This window comes from Mycteria americana, chromosome 2, assembly GCF_035582795.1.
Source record: "Mycteria americana isolate JAX WOST 10 ecotype Jacksonville Zoo and Gardens chromosome 2, USCA_MyAme_1.0, whole genome shotgun sequence".
In the NCBI taxonomy this organism is placed as follows: Eukaryota; Metazoa; Chordata; class Aves; order Ciconiiformes; family Ciconiidae; genus Mycteria; species Mycteria americana.
The window spans coordinates 149,004,046-149,031,264 of record NC_134366.1 but is presented as its reverse complement, the minus strand read 5'-3'; the positions used below and the strand labels follow the sequence as shown (position 1 = coordinate 149,031,264).

Genomic DNA, 27,219 nt, shown 5'->3' with positions numbered 1-27,219 from the left:
TATTCCCATGAATAAATTATCAGTATAGATCTACTCTAGTGAGATAACAATACCGGCAGCTATAAATTGCTTTCTCATTCTGTCCTCTGACAATACAACTTTTCAGTGAGGATATGTAGCATCAATATAAGCAACCCAGTATGGACATCGTCTAGCAAAATTATGACGTTAGAATTTGTAAACAAATTATGGCAAGCAAAACTGTTATTTAGATGTAGCCAAAGTATATATCCCAATAATTCATGCTCTCTTTGCTTCTGTATGTCTTCAAACCTGTCAACATCTTTTATTCATGCACTGTGCCAGCCTTTGTCAGCTCATTCTCAGTCCTTCCCTATTTTTTTTGTTAACAAATCATTGTCTTTTTATCTCTGTTTCTCAGGCAGAGAAGTCTTTCTGGGCAGCTACAAGAATATCCCCTTGAAATGTAGTGTCTAGACTTTATGTGGGTCATTGTTTATGTTCTTTTTCTTAAATTTCCTTTAAGAAGCCTTTTAGAACTTCTTCTGATTTAACTCTATGCATTTAAAGTCATCTTGCAGCATTTATTAGGTAGGCAGTTGCACCTCATGATTAAAAAAATACTCAGATTTCTCAGTTTGTCACCTTTACTTTTGACAAAAGTGCAAACTATTTAGGAAACCTCTGTAAAAGGATTTTTTATTTAGAAGGCTATCTAGATGCTCTGTTGGTAAATCCATTTTCTGTCTGAGAATGGTCAATATATTAAACAGTATTTTTAGCAGTCATTAGATCATTGACTTTATTCTGTAGCTGAGTTAGAGAAATAATACCCTTTGCTAACAGACTACAAATAATGTTTTTGTGCAATACTTGCATATGTTTTGAACTTCAAGATTCACTAGTTATGCCAAGACCAAATGCAAGTCATCAGTGGACGTTCAATAAGGCTGGTTTACCTGTGGTGGATGTAGTTGTGGATCCTTACATTGCAAATAATCTCCGACCGCATCAGAAAGAAGGAATTATATTTCTATATGAATGTGTAATGGGAATGAGGTAAGACGATAATTGTCCTTTTGGCTTTCAATACCTGTAATATTTTCATGCCCATGTTTGAAATTAGACAATTTGAAGGGAAGATTTGAGCAATTGTTCAATTAATTAATATGAGTCATTTTCCCTCAGTAAAGGTTGCACAAGTTTTTTCTGACCAGTATGTAGCATCATGCTTGCTGTGACTTTGCCAGATGGGATGAGAAGCTCGTGCACCAAACGGCCTGTCAGTTCTACTGGAAATACCAAGTCTTGTAAACACGGATACAATGTAACCCATGCTAAAGAACACTGCTTTCTGGCATTTATAATTCATATAATTCATAATTATTCATATAATTTATAATTCAGGCATTTAGAGTAAAGAAGCTGTTATACTAACCTGTTGAAAGAAATACAGTAGTATTTTCAAAAGTGCTTTATCAAGTCATAGATTCCTTAAGGTATATACAAATTTAAAAAATATTAGATAATAATTCTAATTCTAAAGGCAGATTTAAACTATTAGGTTTTCGAGGACTAATGCATTAATTGAGAAAACAAGGAATTTCACTCTAAGGTCTTCTGGTATAACTGAATGAAAACCTTACAGTAGAGCATAGTAAGTATAAATAGGTTCTTTATACTTCAGAAAACAACCACAAGAAGCAATTCCCTAAACCAGTTGTAAATAATTATAGATATGTCTTTTAAAATGTTACCACCGCCTAATTATATCTTACAGAGTCAGTGGCAGATTTGGAGCTATTCTTGCTGATGAAATGGGCCTAGGAAAAACATTGCAATGCATTGCACTTGTCTGGACTCTTCTGCGTCAAGGGGTCTATGGATGCAAACCTTTACTAAAGCGAGCACTAATTGTCACCCCTGGGAGTCTGGTAAAAAACTGGAAAAAAGAATTTCAGAAATGGTTGGGAAGTGAAAGGATCAAAGTCTTTACAGTTGATCAGGTAAGATTTATTTCCAAAAGGGGATTAGGTCATATTTGGCTCAGGATATAGGACTTGTGATTTTTTTTTTCCCCTCTTTTTTTTTTTAACCAGAGACCAAAACTAGTAATTCTCTATTAATATTTATTTGTAATGCTCTATTTCTCTTTCAGGTAATTGTCCATATGGGCATTTAGCTGTCAGTAACCAGGTCATAACTCAAGCTCACCTGCCTGTGTAGCATATGTCTGTCTTATCTTTCCTCAGGCTTCACATTTGAAGATGTAAAAGGTGACATGCTCCTCCTTGTGCCTCTTCAGTTTAAAGAGCTTTCTGTTTATCAAAATGCACGCCTTCCCTGTTTAGGTACCAGAACATCTACCTTGACTGACTTGTACTCTGTTGCTGTGGTAGTTGCTTTTTTTCTGTACTGAAAACTTTTTCCCCTTTGTTTCGGCTGTCTGTTTCAGGTTGCTTCAGAAGGTTATTCCCTTTACTGTCACTGTCAAGAATTAGGTTTCTGTAGGGATGATTTAAAGTCTCATGAGTTACCAAGCCTAGAGTGTCAGTGTCAGATAATGTGAATATCTCTCGTCTCTAGAAGAATGCAGACAAGTACAAATCTTAATAAAGAAGCTGATGATGCTGATCCCTGTCCCTCCTGTAGTGGAGCTGTTCCCGCTGTCCCGCTGACACTCCCAAGTTCCTGTAGTGCATGGATGAATCCCATGTGCTGACGTAGTATTTCATCTTTTAATCTCCTTGGTATACCTTTAGGGTCTTGCCTTTGTTTTTGAAACACAAAACTTTCTCCATCCTTCAGTGCAAAGACTAAAATTTCTAGCACAGACTCTGTGCTTCAGCGACCTTTATTGACCACATCAGGCAGGAAAGCACCTGGCCAAGTAAAAGACAAGGGAGTTCAAGGAGTGAGGCTGTAGCATCACTGAGAGCTTTCTCTGGAGGAGAGCCACATCTTGCTCTGGTTATCCAGTAAGGCTTTCTTGCCATGTAAATTTTCCCATTAAGCATGGCTCAATATCTCAGTCAGAGAGCTGGGTCCTCCCTCAGGACTGGCATTCATGAAGCTGTGAACAGGAGACTTGCTCATGCGTTTGTTAACACTTCTGAAGCTTTCAGATTCAAGCTCTGTTTTTTATAATTTACCATCCAGTATTTCTTTTCCTAAGACTTCTGGTCCTCATGGCCATATGGAGTGGACATTCATAGCAGAAAGGAAAGAGAAGTTGTTTAGCAAACTGTGGTTTCTATATGTATATTCAGCAATCTGCTGTACCCCTACTTTTTCCTTGATCCTATATGTTTGTATTGTGCCAGTGGGAGGAAGTGGAGAACTTGTAGTGTCTGCATTGGTGCTTGCAACGAAGATATTTATTTTCCAAGGTTATTTTTTAATCTAGTAGTTCCATACAAGTAGATTGAAGAAACAAATAGTACTTCATTCTAAAGATGTCCCGATTCTTACATCAACCAGATTTGCTTTTAGTTTCTTTCACTATCCTTATTGTCTATATGGAAGAGTGAATATTTCAGATCAGATGGAAGTTTTCAAACTGTTTTTAAACTCTTTTGTAGAGCATATAAAATTTTGTAACAATAATTATTTCTTTGAATTCCGCTCATTATTGTCAAACCCTTGAAATTACTGAACCTACTCATCTTCCACTGAGGACAAACCAGATGTAATAGGTAATCTTTGCATCATTTGCTTTTCTTAGTAACTCGTTTCAAGATGTGGAAATGAAGCAAGCTGACTTGTCAGGAACTGTAATGTAATATACATTTGGATGAGAAATATGGAAGTTTCTAAAAGAAGTGGATACAAGGCAAAATATAATATGGCAACATTTTTACCTGAAAAGGTAGTTAGAAATAATTGAACGTTTTCTTGCAGTTTTTATGAATAATGTTGGGAGGAGAAAACCTGAATTTGCTGACAGTTACTATGACCCAAAATGACAGTCGCTTTCATTTTCTTTTAATTTAAATAACTTTAATATTCTTACTCATCTTGTTGGAGCCATTTGGATTGAGGACACTCAGCAGCTTTTAAGATTGTGTTCCCAAATAGTAAGGAATACATTGTCATGCAAAAGGAAGACACAATATGACTTGCCTTGGGGTATAATGAGGTATTTCAAAATAATTTACTGTCTGTCTTCTCTGGAAAAACAGCAATTACCATACTGTTATTTCTCCAGTATAACTTAAAAGGAAGAGCTTGTCTCAAAGGTTTTTGCTATTCTTGCCTATAAGGAATACATTCAAAGAACTGGCAGACTTTTTAAAATATGTTAGGCATGTTTTCGTCACTTTCACACTGAAATACCAGGAACTGATCCTAACCCTTCAGTAACAGACTCTTCAAAAAACCAGGACATTATCTGCTTTTAAAATATGATTACAGTTTGCTTCTGTTAAAATGCAAATGTCGTGTAGAGGACATTGCTTTTAAAATGAAGGCATCGCCACAAAGGTTGCATTTAGGTCTTGTTAATCCATGTTATCAGCATTTGAGACGTGTTTGAGAGAATAATCTGTTTGCAGAGTATCACTTCTACTGGGGTTGTTTTGGTTTGGTTTTTAAGTCAAAATATCTGGACAATTAATTAATTCAAGGTTTACATTGCTGCATGATTCCGCATTTTTTAATCTACACTTCACCGGCTACATTGGATTTGGACTAGTGCAAAGAAAGGTCTGTTCAAAGAGTAAGTCTGGGACATTATGGAGCTCTAATACTGATTGACAATTGCTCCATATGTGGCTCTGGGCAACTCGCTTAAACCTGTCAAGTCACTGTGGGTAACTGTGAAAATGGAGGCTATAATACATACATATCTTGGAGCCAGTTAAGAGGATAAATTAATTACTTGAAATTAGCTTGTAAATTTATTTTAATTTTTAGTCCATCGTCCACTGCTGTTGTTATATACAGCAGGGAATATATTATATTTGGCTGCAGGAGGCTTATAATATGCCAGCACTCTCCTGCTTTTTTTTAGGGGGTTCAAACAGTCCAGAAGAGTTGATGATTTAACAGGGGAGGGATGTTGGAGGCAGTTCCCCAGTGCCTCAGCACTTTTCCCATAGTCTCAGCTCACAGCCCAAAAGTATAGGAAAACAAAATGATTTCTGAACCCTGGCCATCTTCTGATGCTTGCCCATCCCAAGAGAAGGTCAGAGAGGCATTGCCTCTGTCTTCAGGGCTGCAATGTGGAGCCTGAATACTGGGCAAGGACAACATTGGGTGTTGCCTGTAGGGCTCCTCTGTGTCTCTGTTCCTGTGTTGGGAAATTTTCTCCTCCTATTTTGAAAATGGCAGTAAAAATACTGGCCAGAAGACGGGCAGTTAACTACAGTCCTGGAAACAACAGGAATGCTGGGGTGCAGTCCAAACACCTGGGGAAATCGGTGCATGCCCTTGTTACCTGCTCCTCACTACTCCTTGCTTCCTCTTATGTGTGCTGGGCCTCTTTGGGAGCAGCATGTGGGGACTGATCTACCACAAGGTACTTTGTGAGATTAATGTGCCAGATTCAGCCCATACATTCATCTGAATCACCTGCTAGGAGGCTCTAAAGGTTATGATAATTAAGTGGTGCTGCTTTTACAGTGTATTACACCATCTGGCTCCGGACTTAGTTGTCTGTGTTTGGTAACTGATCTTGTTTGGAAATAAAAATACCTTCTGAGGCTCTAGCTTGATTTGCTTTCACAGTTAACGAGGTCCTTCAGCTTGTCAGCTGCACCCATATCCTGCTTAGTTAGTGAACACCGTTAGGAAATACGAAGGAGCGTGCAGGGAATTAGTGTCTGGAGCTAAGTGGAAAGTAAGGGATGTGCCCACAGTAGATTTTTCCATTTTTATGCATAATTGCAAGACAAGTAAGCAATCCTAGCACATTCACAGGTCTGTACAGAAGTGTAACTATTTCTAGGAAACTTTTTTGGAAGAAGCTCATTCTTATCTCAACTTGGGCTGGAGTAGCCGTGGTGTCTGTTGTTTTGTCACCAGACCCAGAGACCTTCTCTTCCCCTTGAGAGTTCTGAATAGTGTTGAACAGGGTTCGGTAGGCATGGGCCAGGCCCCAGAACATTGCAGTGATTTGTATCTCCCTAGAATTGCCAGGGTGACAACATACCTTTTCCAAATATTCTACTAATTTTTCAGGATTCTGCACTTGTTCAGGGGTGAAGTTCCAAAACCCTGGAGGTGCCCACCGTCCTAGGCATTTGCCGGTGCTATCCCACACACCCTGCCACTCATAACTATCTGGCCTTGGGGCAGATCTCTGTGTGATATTCTTAAATTGTTTACTAATCTTAGACAAAACTGAAACAATATTCCCAAGCAATACGAATAGATGTATCTTAACTACCCAAGGATGTTCAAGGTACTGAAAAGTTATTGTAACGAAGGAAGAAACATTGTAGAAGAAAGTAGTGAAGGTGCCATTCTGTATTTCCTCCATAAGAAACCTCTCAGAGGAAGAAGTATAATTGCTAATTGTCTCCATGAGGTGGTACCTGACGTACAGTAATGGCTTCAGTACAAAATGTAAATATGAAATTAAACTCAAGGTCACTGTTTTAATAACAAATCTCCCAGGCAAAACATCACTAATCACTGCAGAGCACAGCAAACTGCAAAAACCAGCACCCATCTTTAACATGTACAGCAAAAAGATGAGCATGGTGCAGATCAGGTAAACCAATATCGAGAACAGATGAATCAATATCGTGGCCTGCAACTATTAACAGATCTAAATTCCTTAATATGCTCTGGTTAATCTGTTATTATCTCAAACCCTTCATGCCCCACATTGGGCACCAAAAAAGGACTGTTGTGGTTTAGTCCCAGTTGGCAATTAAGCACCACACAGCCGCTCGCTCACCCTTCCCCCCAGTGGGATGGGGGAGAGAACCGAAAGAGCAAAACAAGAAAACTCATGGGTTGAGATAAGAACAGTTTAATAATTGGAACAACAACAACAACAAAATTGTAATGAGAAGGAAAGCAACAAGAGAGCGAGAGAGGAACAAAACCCAAGAAAAAACAAGTGATACAACTGCTCACCACCCGCTGACCGATGCCCAGCCAGTCCCCGAGCAGCGACCGCTACCTCCCAGCCAACTCTTCCCAGTTTCTATACTGAGCATGACGCCATATGGTATGGAATAGCCCTTTGGTCAGTTTGGATCAACTGTCCTGGCTGTGTCCCCTCCCAGCTTCTTGTGCGCACGGCAGAGCATGGGAAGCTGAAAAGTCCTTGGCTGGTGTAAACATTACTTAGCAACAACTAAACCATCAGTGTGTTATCACCATTATTCTCATCCTAAATCCAAAACACAGCACTATACCAGCTACTAGGAAGAAAATTAACTCTATCCCAGCCGAAACCAGGACAGGTCCACATCGCATTACAGTGACTTTTTAATTTAGTTTAAGTGTGTCTCTTTAAAGCTGGTTTTTGTCCCTAAGGTCTGGAAGTGCGCAAGTCCTATTCATTTCAGACTCAAGTGCTATCATATAGGCAGCTCTTATTGGTTTTCCTTATCGTCACATTTGGTAATAAACAAGCAGACTTAGTTCTGGTTATTTTATTTAGGAGTTCAACAAAATTCTTGATGTCTATTTGAAGGAAAAGTGTTTGAAGGGTATATAAGGATGAAGGGGCTCACGGCCATTTTCTGACCACTAATACAGGGTTTAGAAATCAATTGCATTTATTTACCAGTAGACAGGCATGTTTTTGGGGGCTAGTTTTAGGCTCTATTTTCTGAGTCCCAGGCTGCCCTTACCTGTTGGCCAACCCATCAATGTTAAGGGCTTCTAACAAAGTTAATACCATATTCAATTCAAAACTACAAGAGGAGTTTTAGGTTGGTGGAATGTGGTAACTTCCTACTGGACCACATTACTGCATCCTGCAGCTTGAGATCCCAAAGTGAATGTACAGGCAGCTACTTATGCCTCTTTGTTATCTTGGCTTTAATTATTCATTTGAAACTTACCTAAATGCCAGGACTGGGAAGCTGTTACAAGGAAGCCTGTGCTTTTCACCTTCACGGTAATGTGTCTCAGAGGATTTGAAGGCCTAAAAGAATAATAAATTTTCTTTTAATGAGGTGGTAAAACTCTAAATTGCTGTATCAGATCCCATATTTCCTTTGCAAATTAGGAAAGAATCAATAATCCAAACTCATGGAGGAGACAGAAAATGTCTTGTGTCATGCTAGAAAAATTTCTGTAGACGCTGGATGTTTAAGGAGTATGATGAGTGATCTCAAAAGAAATAGCTGTATGATGTATTTTCCTTTATACCTGCAGGACCACAAAGTAGAAGAATTCATCGGCTCTCCACTTTATTCAGTTTTGATAATCAGTTACGAGATGCTGCTGCGATCTTTGGATCAAATTCAGGCTATAGAATTTAACCTCCTAATCTGTGATGAAGGACATCGCCTGAAAAATAGCTCTATTAAGACAACTACAGCCCTCACTAGTCTGTCTTGTGAGAGGAGAATTATCCTTACTGGTTAGTATCTACAGCTACTTTTGATATTTAGCTATGCTAATAGTATTAGGTTGGGGTAGAGGAAAAAGCTGTTCTAAGTATGGCAGGAGCACAGTATAAATTTTGGCAATGGGTATTAAATGCACAAATCTGAAGTCTTGTAAAAGCAGATTATTTCCTTTTTTTTTTTTTAATAAATGCAAAATTTGTCTAACTGCAGGGACGGGCAAGGAGCCTGGAAACTTCTGTAAGGGAATCAGGACTCTGTTTACATACACTCACTGTTTTCCTTTGTAGCTATTTAATAAAATTGATTTAGAACTTGAGTTTTTAAATTACTTTGTCAAAACTAATAGATGTGCAGTCTGTTTGGTTAGGGGGACAGTAGTTTATTAATCATGATGAAGTTCTAGATTAATTCAGTACTCTGAGTAATTTACATTGAAATAAAACATCTATTTTCAGGATGCATTCTCAACATTAAACCCTGCCTTCAACAATTGTAATTCTATCATTTTCAAGAAAAAGTTACCAAATGCAGGATTATTTTTTTCTCTTTCCAGGTACTCCAATCCAAAATGACTTGCAAGAATTTTATGCATTAATAGAGTTTGTGAATCCAGGAATACTTGGTTCTTTATCCACATATAGAAAGATATATGAGGAACCAATTGTCAGGTCTAGAGAACCTTCAGCAACAAAGGTACATTATTTAAAAAAATGCAGTTATAGAAGAAAGTTCATAGACAGCACTGTGAAATTTGCTTTCTATGGAATAAAATAAAGTTCAGGACTAATAGTAGCAAAAGCTTTTCACCTTACTATTTGAAACAAAATCAGTTGTTCTCCAAAGGGGGCTGGAAGAATACAGGCATGTTGAGATCACGGCATTTCAGCTGCCTATTAATTATCAGGCAAAAATTGTTTTTCCAAAACCTTGCACTCCCAAAAATGCAATGCAAATTACCATATGACAATGCTTTATACATTCTTAGTTTCTCCATAGTACTGCAAAATCTGCATGATTTTATTGCATCAATCAAGAAATTCTAGAATATAATTTGAGCCTTGGGTATCTTCTGGGACATTATCTTCCTTTGTATAAGACTTTAGAAACCAGACCTAGAACTAAGCTAATGCAGTGGTACTAATTGGAGAAGAATTGATCATTACAGTCCCATGTCAGAAAGTGGTGTCATACATTTAAAATATTCTTTAACTACCTAACTAAAATCATACAGAAAATTATTGTGATGAAATGCAAGATTACCATTAATTTTGTGCTTTGCTCTTTTAGGAGGAAAAGGAATTAGGAGAAAAAAGAGCAGCAGAACTCACACGCCTCACTGGACTCTTTATTCTTAGGAGAACACAGGAGGTTATAAACAAATTTCTGCCCCCCAAAAAGGAGAGCATAATCTTCTGCCGACCAACAGCACTGCAACTTGAATTGTATCGAAAACTGCTTAGTTCTCGAGTTATTAGGTCCTGTCTACAAGGCAGGCTAGAAAACAGTCCTCACCTAATATGTATAGGAGCTTTGAAAAAACTTTGCAATCATCCATGTCTTCTGTTTAAAGCTATAAAGGTATCTATTTCCGTGGGGGCGGGTGCCTGCAATTAGTCATTTCAGCAGGCAAAGGTCACTAAAACTATGTTATCAATGTGCATGTTACTTAAGGTCATTTCCATACTCTCTTCTCACATACAACTTGCTTTAGGAGAAGGGCTTTCAAAAACTTAAATCCTTGGGAATCTGAATGTCCTCAGGGAAGGTATCTCACCATTTTCCTATTGCCTTATGGTATTTTCTTGTTCTTCATGTATTTTCCCTCTTCATCTTGTCTCTGAATATTTGTAAAAATACATATAAATGTGAATTTTACAAAGAACACTCTTAGCTAGAGATTGTTCCATGTACTCTGTCTTGCTGGTTCCTCTGAAACCTCCCTGTCCACATGATAATTTCACTCTCTCAAGCTCAGTGACACTGGGAGCTGCAGGCTCAAGATGTCAGTGGTACTAGATGTCTCCATTTCCACTTCTCCTGGGATCCTATCACACTGTACACCTTGTTATTTCTATAGAAATGTTCTCATTCCTATAGGTAAATAATATGATAGTTAGAACTTGGTAATACTAACTTCTGTGGCCACTAGTCAAAGTCCAAGTAAGGTTAGTGGAAATGTGAATCTTTCTTAAAGGACGTTCTTCATGACTTGTGGGAATGTCCACAGCACAGACCTCCCTGTAACTTTCAACGCTGCCAAGTAAAGTTCATTGCCTTTACTTCATAGTATAAGCATTAGAAATTTTTCATACGTGAATGTGTAACCCTTTAGAAACTATAGGGATGGAAAAGACTATATGTGCAAGTCATTTATTACCATTGTGGTTTTGGTGTTTGAGTAGTTTGGCTTTTTTCCTCCCTGTGAAACATTGATTTTTCAAATTACAGCAAAATATTACCGTTATTTCTTCTATTTTATTGTTTTTACTTGTTAGCTTTTCTTCATTTCCAGTTGCATAACTGAATCATAATGACAGCATCTTCCTAAAAAAAGTCAATGACTGGGAAGTTCCATAATGAGGTATTATGGAATTTAGAAAGAATAAACAGGATATTGGTTTTGTTCCCCCAAGTTTTATATACGGCTTTGCTGTGGGTGTACATCTGTGTGGTTGTTTAAGTAGAGAATTAGAAGTAAAACACATTTTTCAGTTTTAAGTATTTAAACTTTCTACTCAGCTGCAAACAACATCTTAGATTAGAGGTTGTAAACCAAAATAAATGCTATCAGTATTTTAAAACTGTGTTTTCAATCCAATATTGGGAGGTTGTGGTGCTCATGTCATACACTACTTTGTGGAAGCTTTTGATACCTCCTTTTGTCTTTGTAAGAAAAAATATAGCAAACTTTAAAAAAACCCAAAACATATTAGAAGGGATATGGAGCTTGAATCCTTTTATTTTCAATAGGAAAAAAGCTATGATCCTATGTCTGATGAACATGATGAGTCCAGTCTCTACGAAGGTCTAATAGATGTCTTCCCACAAGATTATACTTTGGATACTTTCTCTGAAACAGATTCAGGAAAATTGCAGGTGCTGGTGAAGTTGTTAGCAGCAATCCGTGAGCTCAACTCTTCTGAAAGGCAAGTGTGAAAGAAAGGTAAAAGGGAGATAATGGGATATTGGTTTGCTTTTCAAATGCATGGGGATGTAATATTTAAAATAAAGGCATTGCAACTGTTTGCAGAGGTACCAAATATTTATGCATTGGAGTTCAGGCTCTTCCTTGTTAAATTACTAAACTAGGATTTGCAGCTGACATAATTTTCAAAGATGCTGTTCGTATTTTTTCCAGATAAAAATCCTTGTATTTTTCATACTGAGTTCCAGCAACTGAGTTTTGCTACAGCCCCTGTACTATGACATATTATCTTTATTTGCAAAGACTTTCCAATGCTTTGTATCTCGAGGAGATGTATTCATGTATTAAATATTTTAAATTGCACTAAAATGTTTTTGATTACTAGATTATAAATTCTTTCCTCTTTAATAACGTTTAACTGCTTAGTGCTTGCTGCCCTTTCTGCTCAGGGCAACCAGACTCAACAGGTGAAACTGCACAGCAAGCGCCTATTTCCCCCGTGGTAAATGCCACTGACATGTAGGAAAACCTCTGTTTATCATGGGGTAATAGGATGCACATGGTCAGTTACTGTGGAATTGCTGATTCATGGAAATCTCACATGACCTTGTATCCTGTGATAACTTTTATATGTATTCATGCCTTAAAGCCCAGCTATTCCAAAAGTATTTGGCTTTTAACTCTTACTTAAATTGATGCTTAAATAGGACATGCTGTAATCAGTAGTGGGAAGTAACAGCAGGTCTCTTGGCACTGATGTAATGGAATTTGTTCCTGATGCTCTCTCTTTACAAATCAGAAAGCTGAGCCTATTGTTGGAATTTATATGCCTAACATCCATTGAAACCAGTGACAGCTAAATATCTAAATGTACTGGTTTTATTTCTTGTAAGTCAAAAGAAACAGGGGTATCAGGAAAAAGCACCTTTCCCTGTATCAGTGCTATAGGAGCTACTGTGTTACAGCTGGTGTTGAGGCATTATTTTACACCTTTAAAAGTTTTGTTGCTTTAACGCAGTGCTGGCCATGTTTCTTTTTCTTTTGTTTCTGTGCTCACATTAGTACTAAATAGTTTTTGCTATATACAGACTCAATTCCAGTCCTCTTATAAAGCTTATATTCTATTTTTGAGTAAAAACAAAGGTGTGAATTAGGGATTGATTGACAAAAAAATCAATCTTGCAAAGTCCTTACAAACAAGTCTTGGATATAGTTCAATTGTAGAGTCAAATGTAATAATAAAAAGAATTTAAAACAATTAAAAAATGTTAATTTACCAGATTTTCCCTAAAATTATTTGTCTAGTTCTTCAGTACTTGCTTTTAATAAAAAATGTTTAAAAGTGGAGCACCTTTGATGGAATTTTGTACATTTAGGTTAGATTATAGTAGACCTCCAAACAAGATCTAGCAGAAAATGCCCTAACTGTGCTTATTATTTTATTTATGGCTTAAATTCAAAAGAACTTTCTTTGTCCTCTCAGTAGACTCATCCTCAAAATCTAGGAGGATAGAAATTCTAGATTTGCAGAACTCTGAAACTTATTTAGTCAAAATTTCAGCAAAAAACCACTGACATAGTATGGGTCATTAGTGTAAGGGATCAGGAGACTGATTTTGCTTTAAAAAAAATAACCAAAAAAATCCAGACTATATTGTTTGTGTTATCTTTCACCGTCCTTCATCGCAGTTCTTTTCAATCATAAAATGTAGTAGAGAGTCATTGCTTTCCTATTTTACTTTCATGATTTTGTGTATTAGAATTTTCCGAGGTTGTCTACAGAAGTTCACAGTACCTTTTCAGTAAGTAGTCATATATATATTATTTATTAGCTGCTACAACACCCTCTGCAAATGCTGCCTTAACAACAGCTATTTTGTATAAATAGAGATTTTTTTTTTTTTTTTTAAATCCATCTCTGTGTTGGTTCTGGATCCCTGCAACCTGTGCATTAAGCCAACTTCTATTGCGAAGAAAACCATTCATTATTTAACATTTGAATGCTTGACAGTAGGTACAATGCATCCAAATCTAATATGTGCTTCAAATTAATAGGAAATAGTTTATTTCTCAGGAAATATGAGTAGCCTCAGGTTGATGTGTAATTTTTGCTTGATTTGTGATTTTATTTTCTTAGATGTCTTCAGTAATTTGTTATTGGATTTTAACTTTACCAAGGTCTCAGATGATAAGATAACTTTGTTTTACTGTTTGACAGAGTTGTACTGGTATCCAATTACACTCAGACATTAAACATATTACAAGAGACATGCAAACGTTATGGATACTCTTATACTAGACTTGACGGACATACTCCTGTCTCCCAGAGGCAACAGATTGTTGATACTTTTAATAGTAAATTCAGTCCAGCTTTTATCTTTTTGCTGAGTTCAAAGGCTGGTGGAGTAGGACTGAATCTGGTTGGAGCATCTCATTTGATCCTGTATGATATCGACTGGAATCCAGCTACGGATATTCAGGTCTGATAACAACTGTGTACATGGGGGCTGGGATGGGCATCAAATGATTTCTTGATTGATTTTTAAATGCCTGGCTTTATGTGTCTTATTGCTACCCAATTATCACATTGCATCTGGACAAGTACAATACTGGAGGAAAACTCTTTCTGAGAAGAAAAGAAGAAATATTTCTCTGTCATATAATATATGTTAGGATCATTACAAGCCCCCTTGCAGTAAAAAATGAAAAGATTAAATTCTGGTTTCTTTGGAGGACCGAGTCGTGTATCCCCTTTGTCTCCTGACCTCTTTTTAACTGGAAAGTTGCTGTGTTTCTGAAAAGAAAAAGATGATTAGACTGCATAGCAAATGTTGTTGATTTGCAATACCTGAGAAAAAGGGAGACGTTCTGATCAGAATTAAGAGAATTAGAAGATCATGTGGCAATGATGCCGAAAGAAAGAAAACAAAGCCAGTGCTATGCTATTCTTGTAACGGCACTGTTGGACTCAAGGAATTATTTAGTTGGCGTAAGAGTGTTCAGTTAAAATAGCCCTTAACAATAACACTTTTAAAAAAATCTTTTTATAAACACAGTAAGAAACTTTTTACTGTAGAGTAATGCTGTGTGCTTAGTACCTGAAATAAGCTCTGATCCTTGGCCCTACTCCTGTTCCAAGTGTGAATTAGTACCCTCATGTGGTCACTTGTTTTGTTGCCTGAAACACAGTCTGCTAAATCAGTCAAAATTGCTACAGGTTGCCAAAGACCGCAAGCCATGTTGTGGGTACTTGTACCCAGTATGTAGGTGTAAACCTCACATTTTTGAAAAAATCATATAGCAGTACTCAGTTACATGTTGTTTGTTTAAGAATTAAAGGGGGTGTGAAACACTAATTTTACAATTTTAAAAGAAATGGAAAAGTCATTTTTAAAGATGTATTCTGGCATTTTTGCCATACACAGGTTTGTAGATGGAGGAGAATGATGAGTATTCCTGAAATATTAAACAGTTGCTAATGCTTGGAAAACACATATGAAGAGGGGATTTCTGGCAGGAAAGAGGTGAAACCCCTACTTTCCTACTATAGTATTAGAAAGAAAGGGGAGCATAAATGGCAGAAAGTAAATTATATTTTCAACATTATTTACAGTTAATACCGGAAGATTTTTATAACAACAGTCAAAGACATTATTGAGGAATGCTTTCTTTAGACAACATCTTTTTGAACGAGCTAGCAGAACTGGTACTTTGATCAGTGGAAGCTACAAGTTTTAGTTGAAATACCATTGTATAGTAGGCTGTTAATGCTCTTCATCTTTTTGCTTTCTTCAGGCAATGGCTAGAGTGTGGAGAGATGGTCAGAGACACACTGTATGTATCTACAGACTGCTAACCACAGGTCAGAGATGGTGCTCAAGCATACCCTAGAGTGAGACAGCTGTTGAAATTTTATCCATAAGAGAAAGGCAGGGAGCATTTTTGGAAATAATTCGTTCTTTAAAAATACGTATTATTTGTTCTGAATTCAGTTAAAATAGAGACATCACATTGATTCATTTGCCTTTGCTTTGCTTTGCTTTTGCTTGAATAACTGAAAATAGTGGTTTAGCATTTCCTATGAATATTTTTATCAAGAAATGGATTTGACTTTTCTTCTTGACAAGTACTGGTCAAAAATTATCCCAATGTCTTTTTTTTTTTTTTTCAATACAGGCTCAATAGAAGAAAAGATTTATCAAAGACAGATCAGCAAACAAGACCTTTCTGGGGCAGTTGTAGACCTTTCCAAGACATCTGAACATATCCATTTTTCCATTGAGGAGCTTAGAAATCTCTTTACACTTCATGAAGATTCCAGCTGTGTTACCCATGACTTGCTTGAGTGCGACTGTATGGGAAAGAAAGACCATCAAAGTGAGTTTCTTTTTTATTATCTCTGGCCATGGCTGAGGAAGTACATCCATTCTGAATATATGGTCTGTCACTGGAGAAAACTCTGATGCTCGGTAAAATAGGATTGAAGTAATGAGGTTCATTATGGGATCTTCCAGATATTGGCTGATTTTTCTAATCCATTGGAGCTCTTCACAAGATGAAGAGGAGGAAAGAGTCATTCCTTGCAGTAACAACCAATTTGTGTATCATGCCACTTAATTCCTTGAATTAGCTATGGCCAGCTCAACTAGTGATTTGTTACAACCAAACTACATTATATGGTGTTTTGTTTCTACATATTCAAGGACAGTAATGAGTAGCTGACAAGGGTTAGTTCAAAAGCTGTTTTTCTGAGGACAGGTATACTAGCCAGTGCCAGATGAAGATCTCAATAATGATATGGCAAATCTCTGAATATAACCTTTCATTTCATAGTTATTAGTTATAGCTGATGCAAGATGATTAAAATAGATTTTTGAGAAATGCTGGAAGATGCCCTAGCAGTTGTAAACCCAGGTTGCAAATATTTGCATCTACCCTTTCTGCAGGAACGTGTCTGTCTTGTTCTTTTGGCATATCAAAATTGTTTTAATACCTTGCTGCATACAGATATATAGGTTTAAGTTAGGAGCAGGATTACAAAAAAAATAATAAAAAATTATCCCATCCATTTTAATTTTCATAGCTCATCTAGTTTCTTAAAGGAAAAAGTGTCCATTGCCCTGGTAGGTTTCTTTCCTTTGGGCATGAAATATCCATATACAGTATTCACTGATGTGATAATGAGTTACCGATACTAATATCTTATAAATGCATACAGATACCACAATAAAAAGAGCCAAAGAAATGGCTACAAGAGTGCGTGTTCTCAACAGACATGAGCAAGAAATTAAGTAATACAGACCCAATGAGACTATTTTGCTTGATGTTTTGCATGTCTCCAGGTAGTAGGCTAGAGTTGTGTTCCTTTCTCATCTCATTCTACCCAAAATGGGGAGGACTTGGTTAGTGAAAGCACAGTGCTTCTATAGCCATAAGAATTTGACTTTCTCCTTTATTTTTGCTCCACATATTGATTTCATTGTCTTTGAACCTTTCTTTAATGATTGAAAAATTAGACCTTCTGTTTTGCATGAGTAAGTGATGTTCTAAAATATACGAGCCTCCACTTAGGTACTATTACAGGATCTGTGTGGAAAAGGCACCTTTAGTGTTAAACGTTAGCCAGATTTTCTCACTGGTGTGCAGTGAGGCAGGTAGAGCTCCTGGACTACAGAAATCCAGAGAAATTTTATAATATTACTGTGATGAACACTGGTGCATATAATTTTATTTAGCATTTTGCAATTCTCTTAACACTCTTGACTGCTTATCTTATGCTTTGAACATATATTGGTTCCATCCATTCAACCACAGCATTGGTCTCTTGGATGTCAGGGCAGTGAATGTAACCAGGACTTCCTCAAGCGTAATTATATCCCAGTGAACAGAACCTTTTTGGCAGTAAATCAAGCAAAAACCTGAAGGTCATTCTTAGACTTAAGTGGTGGAAATGACAGAGTGAGGGGAAGGTTTGATTTCCTAAAGAGCAGAGGACAAATTGGCTCATCAGTTCCTTAGTCAAATTGTTGTGAGCCATGGTCTTCAGTTTGATCACCCCAGAATGCAGCTACCACTACTTGGTCTCTTTGCTTTTCCTAAGAACAAAAAGCTGTCAAATTACTTCATTGGGGAACCACATTCCAGGTTACTGGGGATAGATGCTGGCACACAGAAAAGGCCAAGAACTTTCACTGATTTGTCTCCTCTATTTCTAGCAAGTATGATTCAAAAGATGAACTAAAGAGGAGCCAAACAATATAATACAGGCTTCACCATGTATGAGCTTTTCGTAATGATGTTCATCAGATATACCAATGAGACTGGATATTCTTGACCAAGCTCCTGTTGTCCATTCACACTGGGGCCATCTTTAGGAAACCACAGGAGTCTTGAAGCAATTAACTGTGTATGGATCGTGCAGATGGGTTGCTTGCTATTCTACTGGCTTTCAGATCAGCTACAAAGCTGTAAGCCTATTGTTTTACCTGATTGTAGTTTAATTTATGGAGTTAGGAATGCAGAATCTGTAAGGACTTGAGAAGTGCATCTCTTCTAAATTTCCTTCTGGCCAGTAAAGTCTGTTTCAAGCCTAGCGCAAATGTGCAGTCACGTGTCAGTCAAAAGGAAAGTCTTGCATATATGAGTCTTTATGGGCTGTCCAAAAGTTTAAAAAACTTGGGAATATTCCGAGACATCATGCTGCTCATATCATTGGTCTTTCCTAAGGAGCACGTAACACTGCTATGAAAATAATTGACAACAGGTTTTAAACCAATAACAGCAGTTATTGGTTAAAATCAGCAAACTGATTTCTTCATTTGTCACGTGCATCAGATGGATCATGAAGCCAGAAATGTGTGACATACCCTGCAATGACCTGGTACTGTTTGGGACTTTAGAATCCTTTGTCCAAAGTGAATTCCTCTCTTTGTGCTTCACAGGGAATAGTCTTTTCCTTGCTGTGATATACAGTATACAATATTGTGTATATTGAACAACCTGCCATAATCTGGGTTTACAGAGTGCAGTAGAGATCCAGCTCTAGTGTGCTGAGTCAATGAAATAGCTGTTCAAACTATTCTTAGCTGGTTGGAATGACACCTCTGGGAGGAAATAGAAGCTAGCATGAATTTTGCTGCAACATACTTCTAGATTCAGATTTACTTAAAGAATGGGAGCAACCCAAATGGCACAGAATTAGGAAGACAGAAGAAAGGAAATTGTCAGATAAGATATTTCCTTTCCCATCCATTTGTAAAAGGATTTGTCTTTATGCTAGCATATAGTGATTTTGATAAATTCAATTGATGAGCAAGAAACAGCCTTTCCCCTCTTACTGTGAATACATATGTTTGGTTTTCATTGACATAGAAGGATTATATATGCTGTTCTATTTTCTCTTGTTTGTTATCACCAACCGACTGAAATTATTGATTCAGACTGAAATTTTCTGTCTTAGTTTTCTCTCATTAGTCTACTGCATCATTTTTTTCAGATCCTTCTTCAGAAAAGCCTTCTCTGTCTAGAAGTTGCCAGCTTGGACAAAACCAGGGGAAGCCTAATTCAAAGAAACCACTCTCCATGTCACAGTTGATGCAATGGAAACATTTCTCTGGTCAACATCAGACTCTAGCTGATCCTTTCCTTGAAAGGATAAAAGAGAATGTTTCTTTCATTTTCCAGAATGTAACCAGTCCAGCTTCCCCCACCTAACAAAACTTGTGTCTTTTGCTACCACTTGCATTCTCCTCCTCATAGGTATAGCAAACAACTGATGTGAAGTTACCTTTTGTTCTTTTTGCCAAGTTCTGTTTTGTGTATTTCTGACGAGGTTTCTGGGTAAATGTGATTCCTGGTGTTTATACAAAGTTACAGTTATTACTAGGTTAATCATACTTACTGTAATTATAATACAGATTTTTAAAACTAACTTTCCTTTCCAGTCTTCTCTTCCTTTGATGTCATAATTAGTGAGATTGTTTTTATGCACATTCCTGTGTACGTCTACTTTGTTTTATAGTTTTCATTTGATCATAATGATTTATTGCTTGTAAAGCTGGCAACTCTTCAGCCAAATTTTATAAGATTAGGCAATTCTATATACATGTATATGCTGTTAACAAGAGTCTAGTTGGATTTTTGTTTTGACAGTGAAAAGTTATGTATCTGTATAACTGCAGCTTTGTAACAAGTAGGTGTTTGTTCCCTTCAATTTACAATTTAATGAAACTTAGAGCAATAGTCACTGAGGTCCGAAATTCTGAGACCACAGCTTGATACTGTGTCAAAATATTCTGAAATTCACCTATTGCTTTTACTTGAGAAAATAAACAAACTTAATTTCTCAGACATACAGAGTACAGGCTTGTCTGATTTCTAGCTAACTACATTTAAGGACACTTTTTGCCAAACACTGGAGTACTGCACACATTTTCACTCCATATTGTTATCATGACTATATTTTCCTTCTTCTCTGAGAATGCAAAAGTTTGAGGTCAGTTTACAGCTTTTAAGTGAAGTACTTTGAAAGGCCCAGGAAAACAGAAGATTGAACAATTTTCAGAAATATGCAAACTTACAGAATTTGAAAGACCTTGAGCAAGAATAGGGCTCCAGTGTGATAATCCTGCATTGTGCCACATGATGTACAACCTCTGGATATTTGGTACATGTTGTGATAGTGGTGGCTAAAAGCCCAGCCAACTTGCAGAAAACAGTTAAAAATGGGGTTTTTTCTCCGTGTTATAACAGTTGGTGCTTTCCCTTTCCCTAGGCTGTCACTGAGTTCACAGTCCATCCTAACCCATCATCAAACATTTTCCTTGCATTTTGATGCAGTTTGGGAACTGAAAGCCATGTGCACTGACCTTTCTCCACCATCCACATTTATTTCAGAGGGTTTTTTGAGTTTCCTTTGACTCTAAGTGCTGAATGACACCAGAAAAAAATGCAAACCAAAGTGAGAGAATGATTGAGAAAGTAGTAATCAATTACAAACATCTTTTTGGCATGCAAATTGTGATCTTGGTAACAATTAGAATTATGCTAATAGGTAGAGTTTAACTCTTTAACGTTTTAGGCAAATTGTGATCTTGGTAACAATTAGAATTATGCTAATAGGTAGAGTTTAACTCTTTAACGTTTAAAGAGCCTGTTCTTCACCCTGTATATGGTGGAGCGTGGTGGTCACGCTTATCCGGGTGCTGTGCTGCTGTGGTGCCCATTTGCTGTTAGGCAAAGGCTGTCTGATATCTTACAGCTCCCACGGCTTATTTTAATTAGCAAGGGCAAGGTTTGCCTGCAGCTTTGTAACTCAAGAAAGAGATTCTAGCTGATCTGTAGAATAATGATTATTGTAATTAATAATTATCTGAGACTGATCATACTTAGATCTGTGCTGCCATAAGTTTCTGAGAGTTGTGCTCCTGGCCCTGCCTGCAGGAAGCACGCCGGCATTCTCTGCTCTCTGCTGATGCTGATCTCATATGTGGTTTCTTGCATCTGCATGAACAAGTAGATGCCAGTTTGGTTCCATCTCTGTTTTGTTTGTGGGACCCTGGTCGTCTCCACTGAACACACACGAACCCACTCTGGTTTGGAGCAAACCAACTGGCATTGCCATTGAGGAAACCTGGGCATTTAAGAGAAGGAAGTTTCCTCCAGGACCCACACCATGCCGTGTTTCACCTTCTCTGCCCAAGGCAGTCCCTCAGGGGTATCTCAGCAGGCCTTCTCGCCTCGCCTGTTGAGTCCTGCCCTCAGACAATCCTACCTGCTGTCAGATCATGCACCACTCTGCACAATACAGCTGTAGCTGCGCGCTTGCAGAACACAGGTCTGGCAGAGAAGCCCTTTTATTGTTTGGCCTCCAGGGTAGTTTTATTTTGGCAGTTTTTAAATAAATAAAATAAAAGCTGGTGCTGGACCACCGTGGAGCTCTCGAGAGGCCAGAGGAGATGAGCCCCCAGACACATACTGCTGTATGTGTGAAGGTGATCCAGACTCAGATCATTGTTCTGGGAGGGATTTCTGGCAGATGGGCTATCACGCTAAGTAATGTTGCTTCAAGAAGCCCAAAGCGGCCTATACAAACAGACGCAATGCCAGTTACAGCTTCAGTATGATTCCCTGTCTGTGCCCCGCTACGCCAAGCTGCCCCAGTCTCTGGCAGTGGCAACTGCATGGTGATCCTCAGGGGAAGGCTCCTCCAGGATCCACCCGGCCAGCCAAATGTACACCCCTTGTTAACCCTTCACGACTTCTGGGCATGATGGACGTATGCATGTGCTTCTTGGTCGTTTGGGTAAGACAATACTACCCAAATAACAGGTTTCACACGACATTACACATGATGCAGATTGAAAATCTGATTCTGAAATTTGATGTATCTTGGAAAGTTACATTTCCCACTGGAAGAATAGGTTGTGGAAAATATAGGAAGCATGAATAGACTCTGATTTATTATGACATCTGTGATTCTCCCACAGTAGTCTACAACAGCCTGCAAAATGAGACTAGCCCATCCCGCTCACATAATCATAGTATAATAATCTGTGTTTTCATACAGAGTGCAGCACGTGGACATGTGACTTTCTTCACCCATAGGTGAGAAATGTCTACTAGGAAAAGTCCCTGTTGTGAATTTACCCTAATCTGACTGTTGACTGATAAGGTATATTGAGGATTTCAAGTCTCTACAAGGCCACGTTGCCCCTTCTCTTAACAATCATGAAATCCTAGAGGATGGGGAAGGTGGCTGGTGCTGAAAGGCAAGTATCAGGTCCTAGCAGATGGTCTCAGATGTGGCTTCTGGGTTCACTGCCGGTGATGCCAGCTGTAAAACACTATGTAGTTTATGTTGCATGGTCCCACCAATCAGTCCTAGTCTCCTAGACCCAAGGCTTGCTCTGCAGAAAGGGGGAGGCAAGGGCTGTTAAGCCATGGTGGCAATGCTGGAATTGTCTAGTGCAATTCTGGAAATGTAAAGTGTTGATTGGTGTACTTGGCTGTCTGTTCTGGTTTTTGAAGGATGAAAGTGTTCATCCACCAAGTGGTGGTTCTTATGGACCCACCCCAAAGAATAAGGCAGGTCTGCCTAGCAATAGGTCTCAAATGGTGGCTTCTTCAGTGCAGCATGAAAAACAAGAACAGCAGAAACCACAGGTGTAAGCACAATGGCAAGCAGCGTATTTTTTCAACAAATGCTAAGCAAAGATTGCCAGTGAGTATTTGACATTTATTAGTGCTACAGAATCAGCAAAATGTACAGAGCACAGAGGTATGCCTGAGGCAGCAAGCAGTGAGTGCAGCACCAGCTAAATGTCCAGCTGCCATTGCAGGTGTGAAATGTTGAGGGTTATCAAGTCAGGATGTGCTCCGTCCGGGCTGAGACGTGTCGTAGGGCACTCTGTTGAATGACACCGATTTGAGCTGCTTTGCACCAGCAGGCTCAGAGAGGAGTGCTCACCCTGTCAGGAGAAGAGATCATGAAGACACATGGTCTTATGGAACGGTCTGCTAATCTTAGAACGGCTACTGCAGGGCTCTGAATCACACTGGGCAGGGAGGGTTGTCAGCCAGCCCTCAGATTCAGCAATCAATACTGTGTTCCTTGCCAGCTCTTAGCTGGGAGGAGGGGATTTTGGAGAAATTCTGTTACTGCTGGTGTAGGGCATACTGCCAAAGAGACAAGCGTACTGCATGTTCTCAACTGAGACCAACCCTGATTTTAAAAAGCAGAAGGGGTGGTGTTTTATTTATTTCTGTATATTGCAGCAAGGTTTTTTTTAACTGGTTTCATATGACCCTTTTTGTTGATTCAGCTTTATCCGTCTTGGCTCGGGTTTCTTTGTGATTGAGATGGTGACCCTCTATCGTTATTCACTTGCAGAATAGCAATCTGAATTACAACTCTATTCACTTATTGTCAGACAAGGAACCGTATAACAAGCTTTGGGTGTCATACAACTTTGTATGACAACTGCAGTAGATATATCTTGCATTCTGACAAGAGGTTGACATGAAGTCCGGTTAAGGGTCTGTCTTCTTCAGAGATCATGAAGTTCTTTGACTCGTCGTCTGGTGCAAAAAAGGTGCCAAATGGTGACTGAATGATTCTGTAATGGAATAGACTCACGGGGATTTCTTAAAATGCCAAATATGGAACAAGCTTTGACAACTACTTGGGGTTACCACCAGGAATTTGCAGAGACACTCCAGCCCTTGCAGGCAAGTAACACACAGAAGGAAAGTAGTTCTTTCATGTCCTTTCCATTGAATGAAAAGTTGACGTAAATCATGGTTGTTTATGTGCGGCTTAAATAAATGATGTGTTTGTGGCTAGAAGATCTGGGAAGGCTATAAAGAACAATGAGGAAAACCACTTTTGGCTTTATAGAGTAACTGAAGAATAAGCTGAATTGAAATCTGTTTTTAACAAGGCCTTGGGTGCTATTACTTAGTACAAAAGCGAGACTGCTTTTGTAGACATAGGTACTTATCGGACTTATAATGTATGACGCAGCGTTCCACTCTTGAGGAGCAATACGTGTTTGCACAAGCACCACGAGTCAGGACCCAGAGAAGTAATCCTGAACACTGCAACCAGCTTGTGTGTATTCTGCTAGAAACTTCTCTAGTTAGGTGCATTGGTTGCTGCTACCTTTCACCTGGCTTTTCATCAACATGTGGAAATCTAAGCTGATTGAAGGCAATATGTCTGTCTAAAAGCCTCTGCAGCTGTTGCTGCTTCCAGCTTCTTCTCTTTCAGCCTTGATGTCAGCCTGAGTTCTCCCTGTGCTCCTTTGTTTGCTTAGTTTGATTTACACCCACTTGCCAACATATGCTCTTCATTCTCTTCTAATTCATTTCCTTCCAAATAGGCAAAATGTCAGCCACTGTGACAAAAGCCTATGCCCCTGCAAGCTAGCTTTGGGGGTATTTTCTGTCCATTAGCCAAAGATCTTTTCCCTCTCTTCATTATGGCTGCCTTGGCCCAGGCTTTAGTTTTCCAGAGTGTGAGTTATGTCACGTAACAGTGAGCTCCCTCCTGACCCTTGACTTTTCAAGGTTCCTTCTGAGGCATGGAGTTTGCTCAACAGAGAAGTGCAGCCTGAAATTTCCTCCTGCCAGCTGGGAGGTGTTGCCTTTGATGGGGTGTTCGTCCTGTCCTGTCCTGTAGCTGGTTTGGACACACGGGTCTCCACAGCCTCATCGAGTCAACAGAGCTCTGTGCAGGAGTCAAGGCTTATGCAAAACCTTGCAGGCTTGGGATCTGGATTAGATGCCCAAATCATTGAGTTAAGTAGATGAACCTTTGTGGGTTGCTCGTGCTAATGACATATTTGATGTATGTACTACAAATGTAGAAGGCCTTCGCAGTACTTCCTAACACTACAGCTGGCCAGCACTTTGTGCTATACAGCACTTTTCTCATTCGTTTGTTACAATTTTCCTGTTTGGACTAAATTCCGCCCCCCCCATCAATTTTCTGCTGCCAGGCTGATTTATGTTTGTGTTGGGTCAAAAGCTTCAGCAAAAATGGCTGATCTGTTCCTAAGACTGTGGGCAGGAGAAAACAGTTTGTTTTGTCCTTATTCCAGAACTGGAAACCCTTCTGCTGAAATGCCTTCTTGCCTTCATATTTTGAATTAGGACTTAAAATAGAGGTGGGAAGAGATGGGAGGAAAAGGCATGACTTCTGTATTAGCATGTTTTTCACTGTTCCCCGTAGAATCTGCACCAGTTTATAAATATTTGCAAGAAAAAGGCAGTAGGAATACGTACGGTAAGGACTTCTTCCTTTTGAGCAGCTAAAATGTCTCCTGATTTCTTCCACACCAGGCTTGTACGAGACTCAGAACTGCTAGATTTTACCAGTTTGAGCAAGCTGCATTCCCCCATAGCTTTTACCTGTGATCAGGCCCTGAATACACCACATTCCACAGAGTGACTGAATGCAGTCCGACCTGAGTTGTTTCAAGGGATTCTCTCTGTAATTCTTGCTTCCAGTTGCTCTCTGCTGGGCAGGGCACAAATGCAGCAGCTGACAGCAAGGAACTGTCTCCTCTGTGTGCTAAATCAGCCTAGCCGCATCCCATCTGCCTCAAGGAGGAAGAAGAACCAGGTCAGAGCAGTAAGACTAGACCCAAGGTGGTATGGGGTAAGGAAACCGGTGAGATCAGGATTGGCACAGAGATAGACAAGGAAGTGGAGGGCACCTAGGGGAGCAAGGAGATGGACAGGTAGGAGGGAGGGCTGAGAATGGGCAGGCAAAGGCTAAGTTGGGGTATAAAGTCAGGTAGAGAAGCCAAAGAAGGCCAGGTCCTGCTAAGCAAGCAGGATGGGTGGGGATGAGATGGTGGAGAAATCAAGGTTGGAACCAGATACTGCTACTAAAAAGAAAGAACAATTGAGTTTGGTGAAAGGAGGGAGGATGCTCTCCTGCAGATCCTGTAATGGACCCTGTGATTCCCAAGTCTCACCATTCTCCTGCTCTTGGCAAATGCCCATGAAGTCACTGGTAAAGCTATTGTTTCCTCTCAGCTGACACCTATAAGCTTTTAGAGTCATTGAATTCTCTTTGCTATTCATTTGTGAATGACTGGAAATTTAAAAGCATGATCCAGACGAAAATGTTTGCAGCCTTCGTTGCAGCGTGACCTCTTAAAGGATACAGATACTATTTTGCAAGCTGCAGGCTTTGGGATTAACGTTGCCTTGTGGATGTTTAACAGCCTTGTACATATGCATCGCAATGGTGTCTTGCAGGAACACATTTTCCATTTCCTTGTTTCATCCCGCTAAGAGGACGGACAGTGATCTGGGAATAAGTTGAGTTGCAGCCGATGTGAAACAGAATTTGTGCTTTCTACGTATATGGAAATCTGGTACCGTTTATCTTAACGGGGCATTCCAAATTAGTGAATGTCTTTGACTTTTCATTTCTTTGACTTTTAGTTGCTGTCTTTAGTCTCTATGCTCCACCTCATAAGTGTGGTTAGTAACTCTTCATCTCATAGCAGTGGTGTGAAGATAAATTAACCAAATTGCCTGCAACGCTTGGCTGTATGGGGGGGGTCAGACATCTGACCTGGGGTTTAGAGAGAAGACGGATCTGAACTCTTGTCAGAGGTGCACAACAAAAGGATAAGAGCCCACAGTTATGAACTGCAGAAGGAAAAACTCTGACCGAATATAAAGAAAAGAAAAGAAAAAAAACCACAGCAAAAGAGATTAACACTGAAAGAGGCCTCCCAGAAGGCTGTGGAAGCTTCATCCTCAGTGGTTTTCAAAACTGGACGGAACAAAATCCTGAGCAACCTGATCTAACGTTGAAGATGGCCCTGCTCTGAGTAGAGGGTTGGACTAGATGACCTTCAAAGGCTCCTTCCAATGTGAATGATCTCCTGGGCTGTGTTAGGCCTATGGAGAAAGTACAGCCCTGTGAGGTCTGTGACTGACGAACAGTCACTCACTATCATCATCATGGGATCTAAAATCTGTGAGGGACGTAGGACAACAGAATCTGCTCAGGAACAATGAGATTTTAAAATCTGATATGATGAAAGAATTCAG

General features: G+C 39.0%; 1 protein-coding gene across 1 annotated transcript in view; it reads left to right on the top strand.

Moving 5' to 3' along the window:
- RAD54B (RAD54 homolog B) overlaps positions 1-19,969 on the top strand; it is a 68,947-nt gene extending 48,978 nt beyond the window's left edge. The window contains exons 6-15 of the mRNA XM_075494944.1: positions 858-1,020; positions 1,742-1,967; positions 8,302-8,509; positions 9,052-9,191; positions 9,786-10,076; positions 11,469-11,644; positions 13,862-14,123; positions 15,439-15,505; positions 15,820-16,020; positions 19,139-19,969. Of these exons, the coding sequence (XP_075351059.1) occupies positions 858-1,020; positions 1,742-1,967; positions 8,302-8,509; positions 9,052-9,191; positions 9,786-10,076; positions 11,469-11,644; positions 13,862-14,123; positions 15,439-15,505; positions 15,820-16,020; positions 19,139-19,356 (1,952 nt within the window). The 3' untranslated portion in view covers positions 19,357-19,969. The remainder of the gene's footprint in view (positions 1-857; positions 1,021-1,741; positions 1,968-8,301; positions 8,510-9,051; positions 9,192-9,785; positions 10,077-11,468; positions 11,645-13,861; positions 14,124-15,438; positions 15,506-15,819; positions 16,021-19,138) is intronic.
- Positions 19,970-27,219: the final 7,250 nt, after the last annotated feature.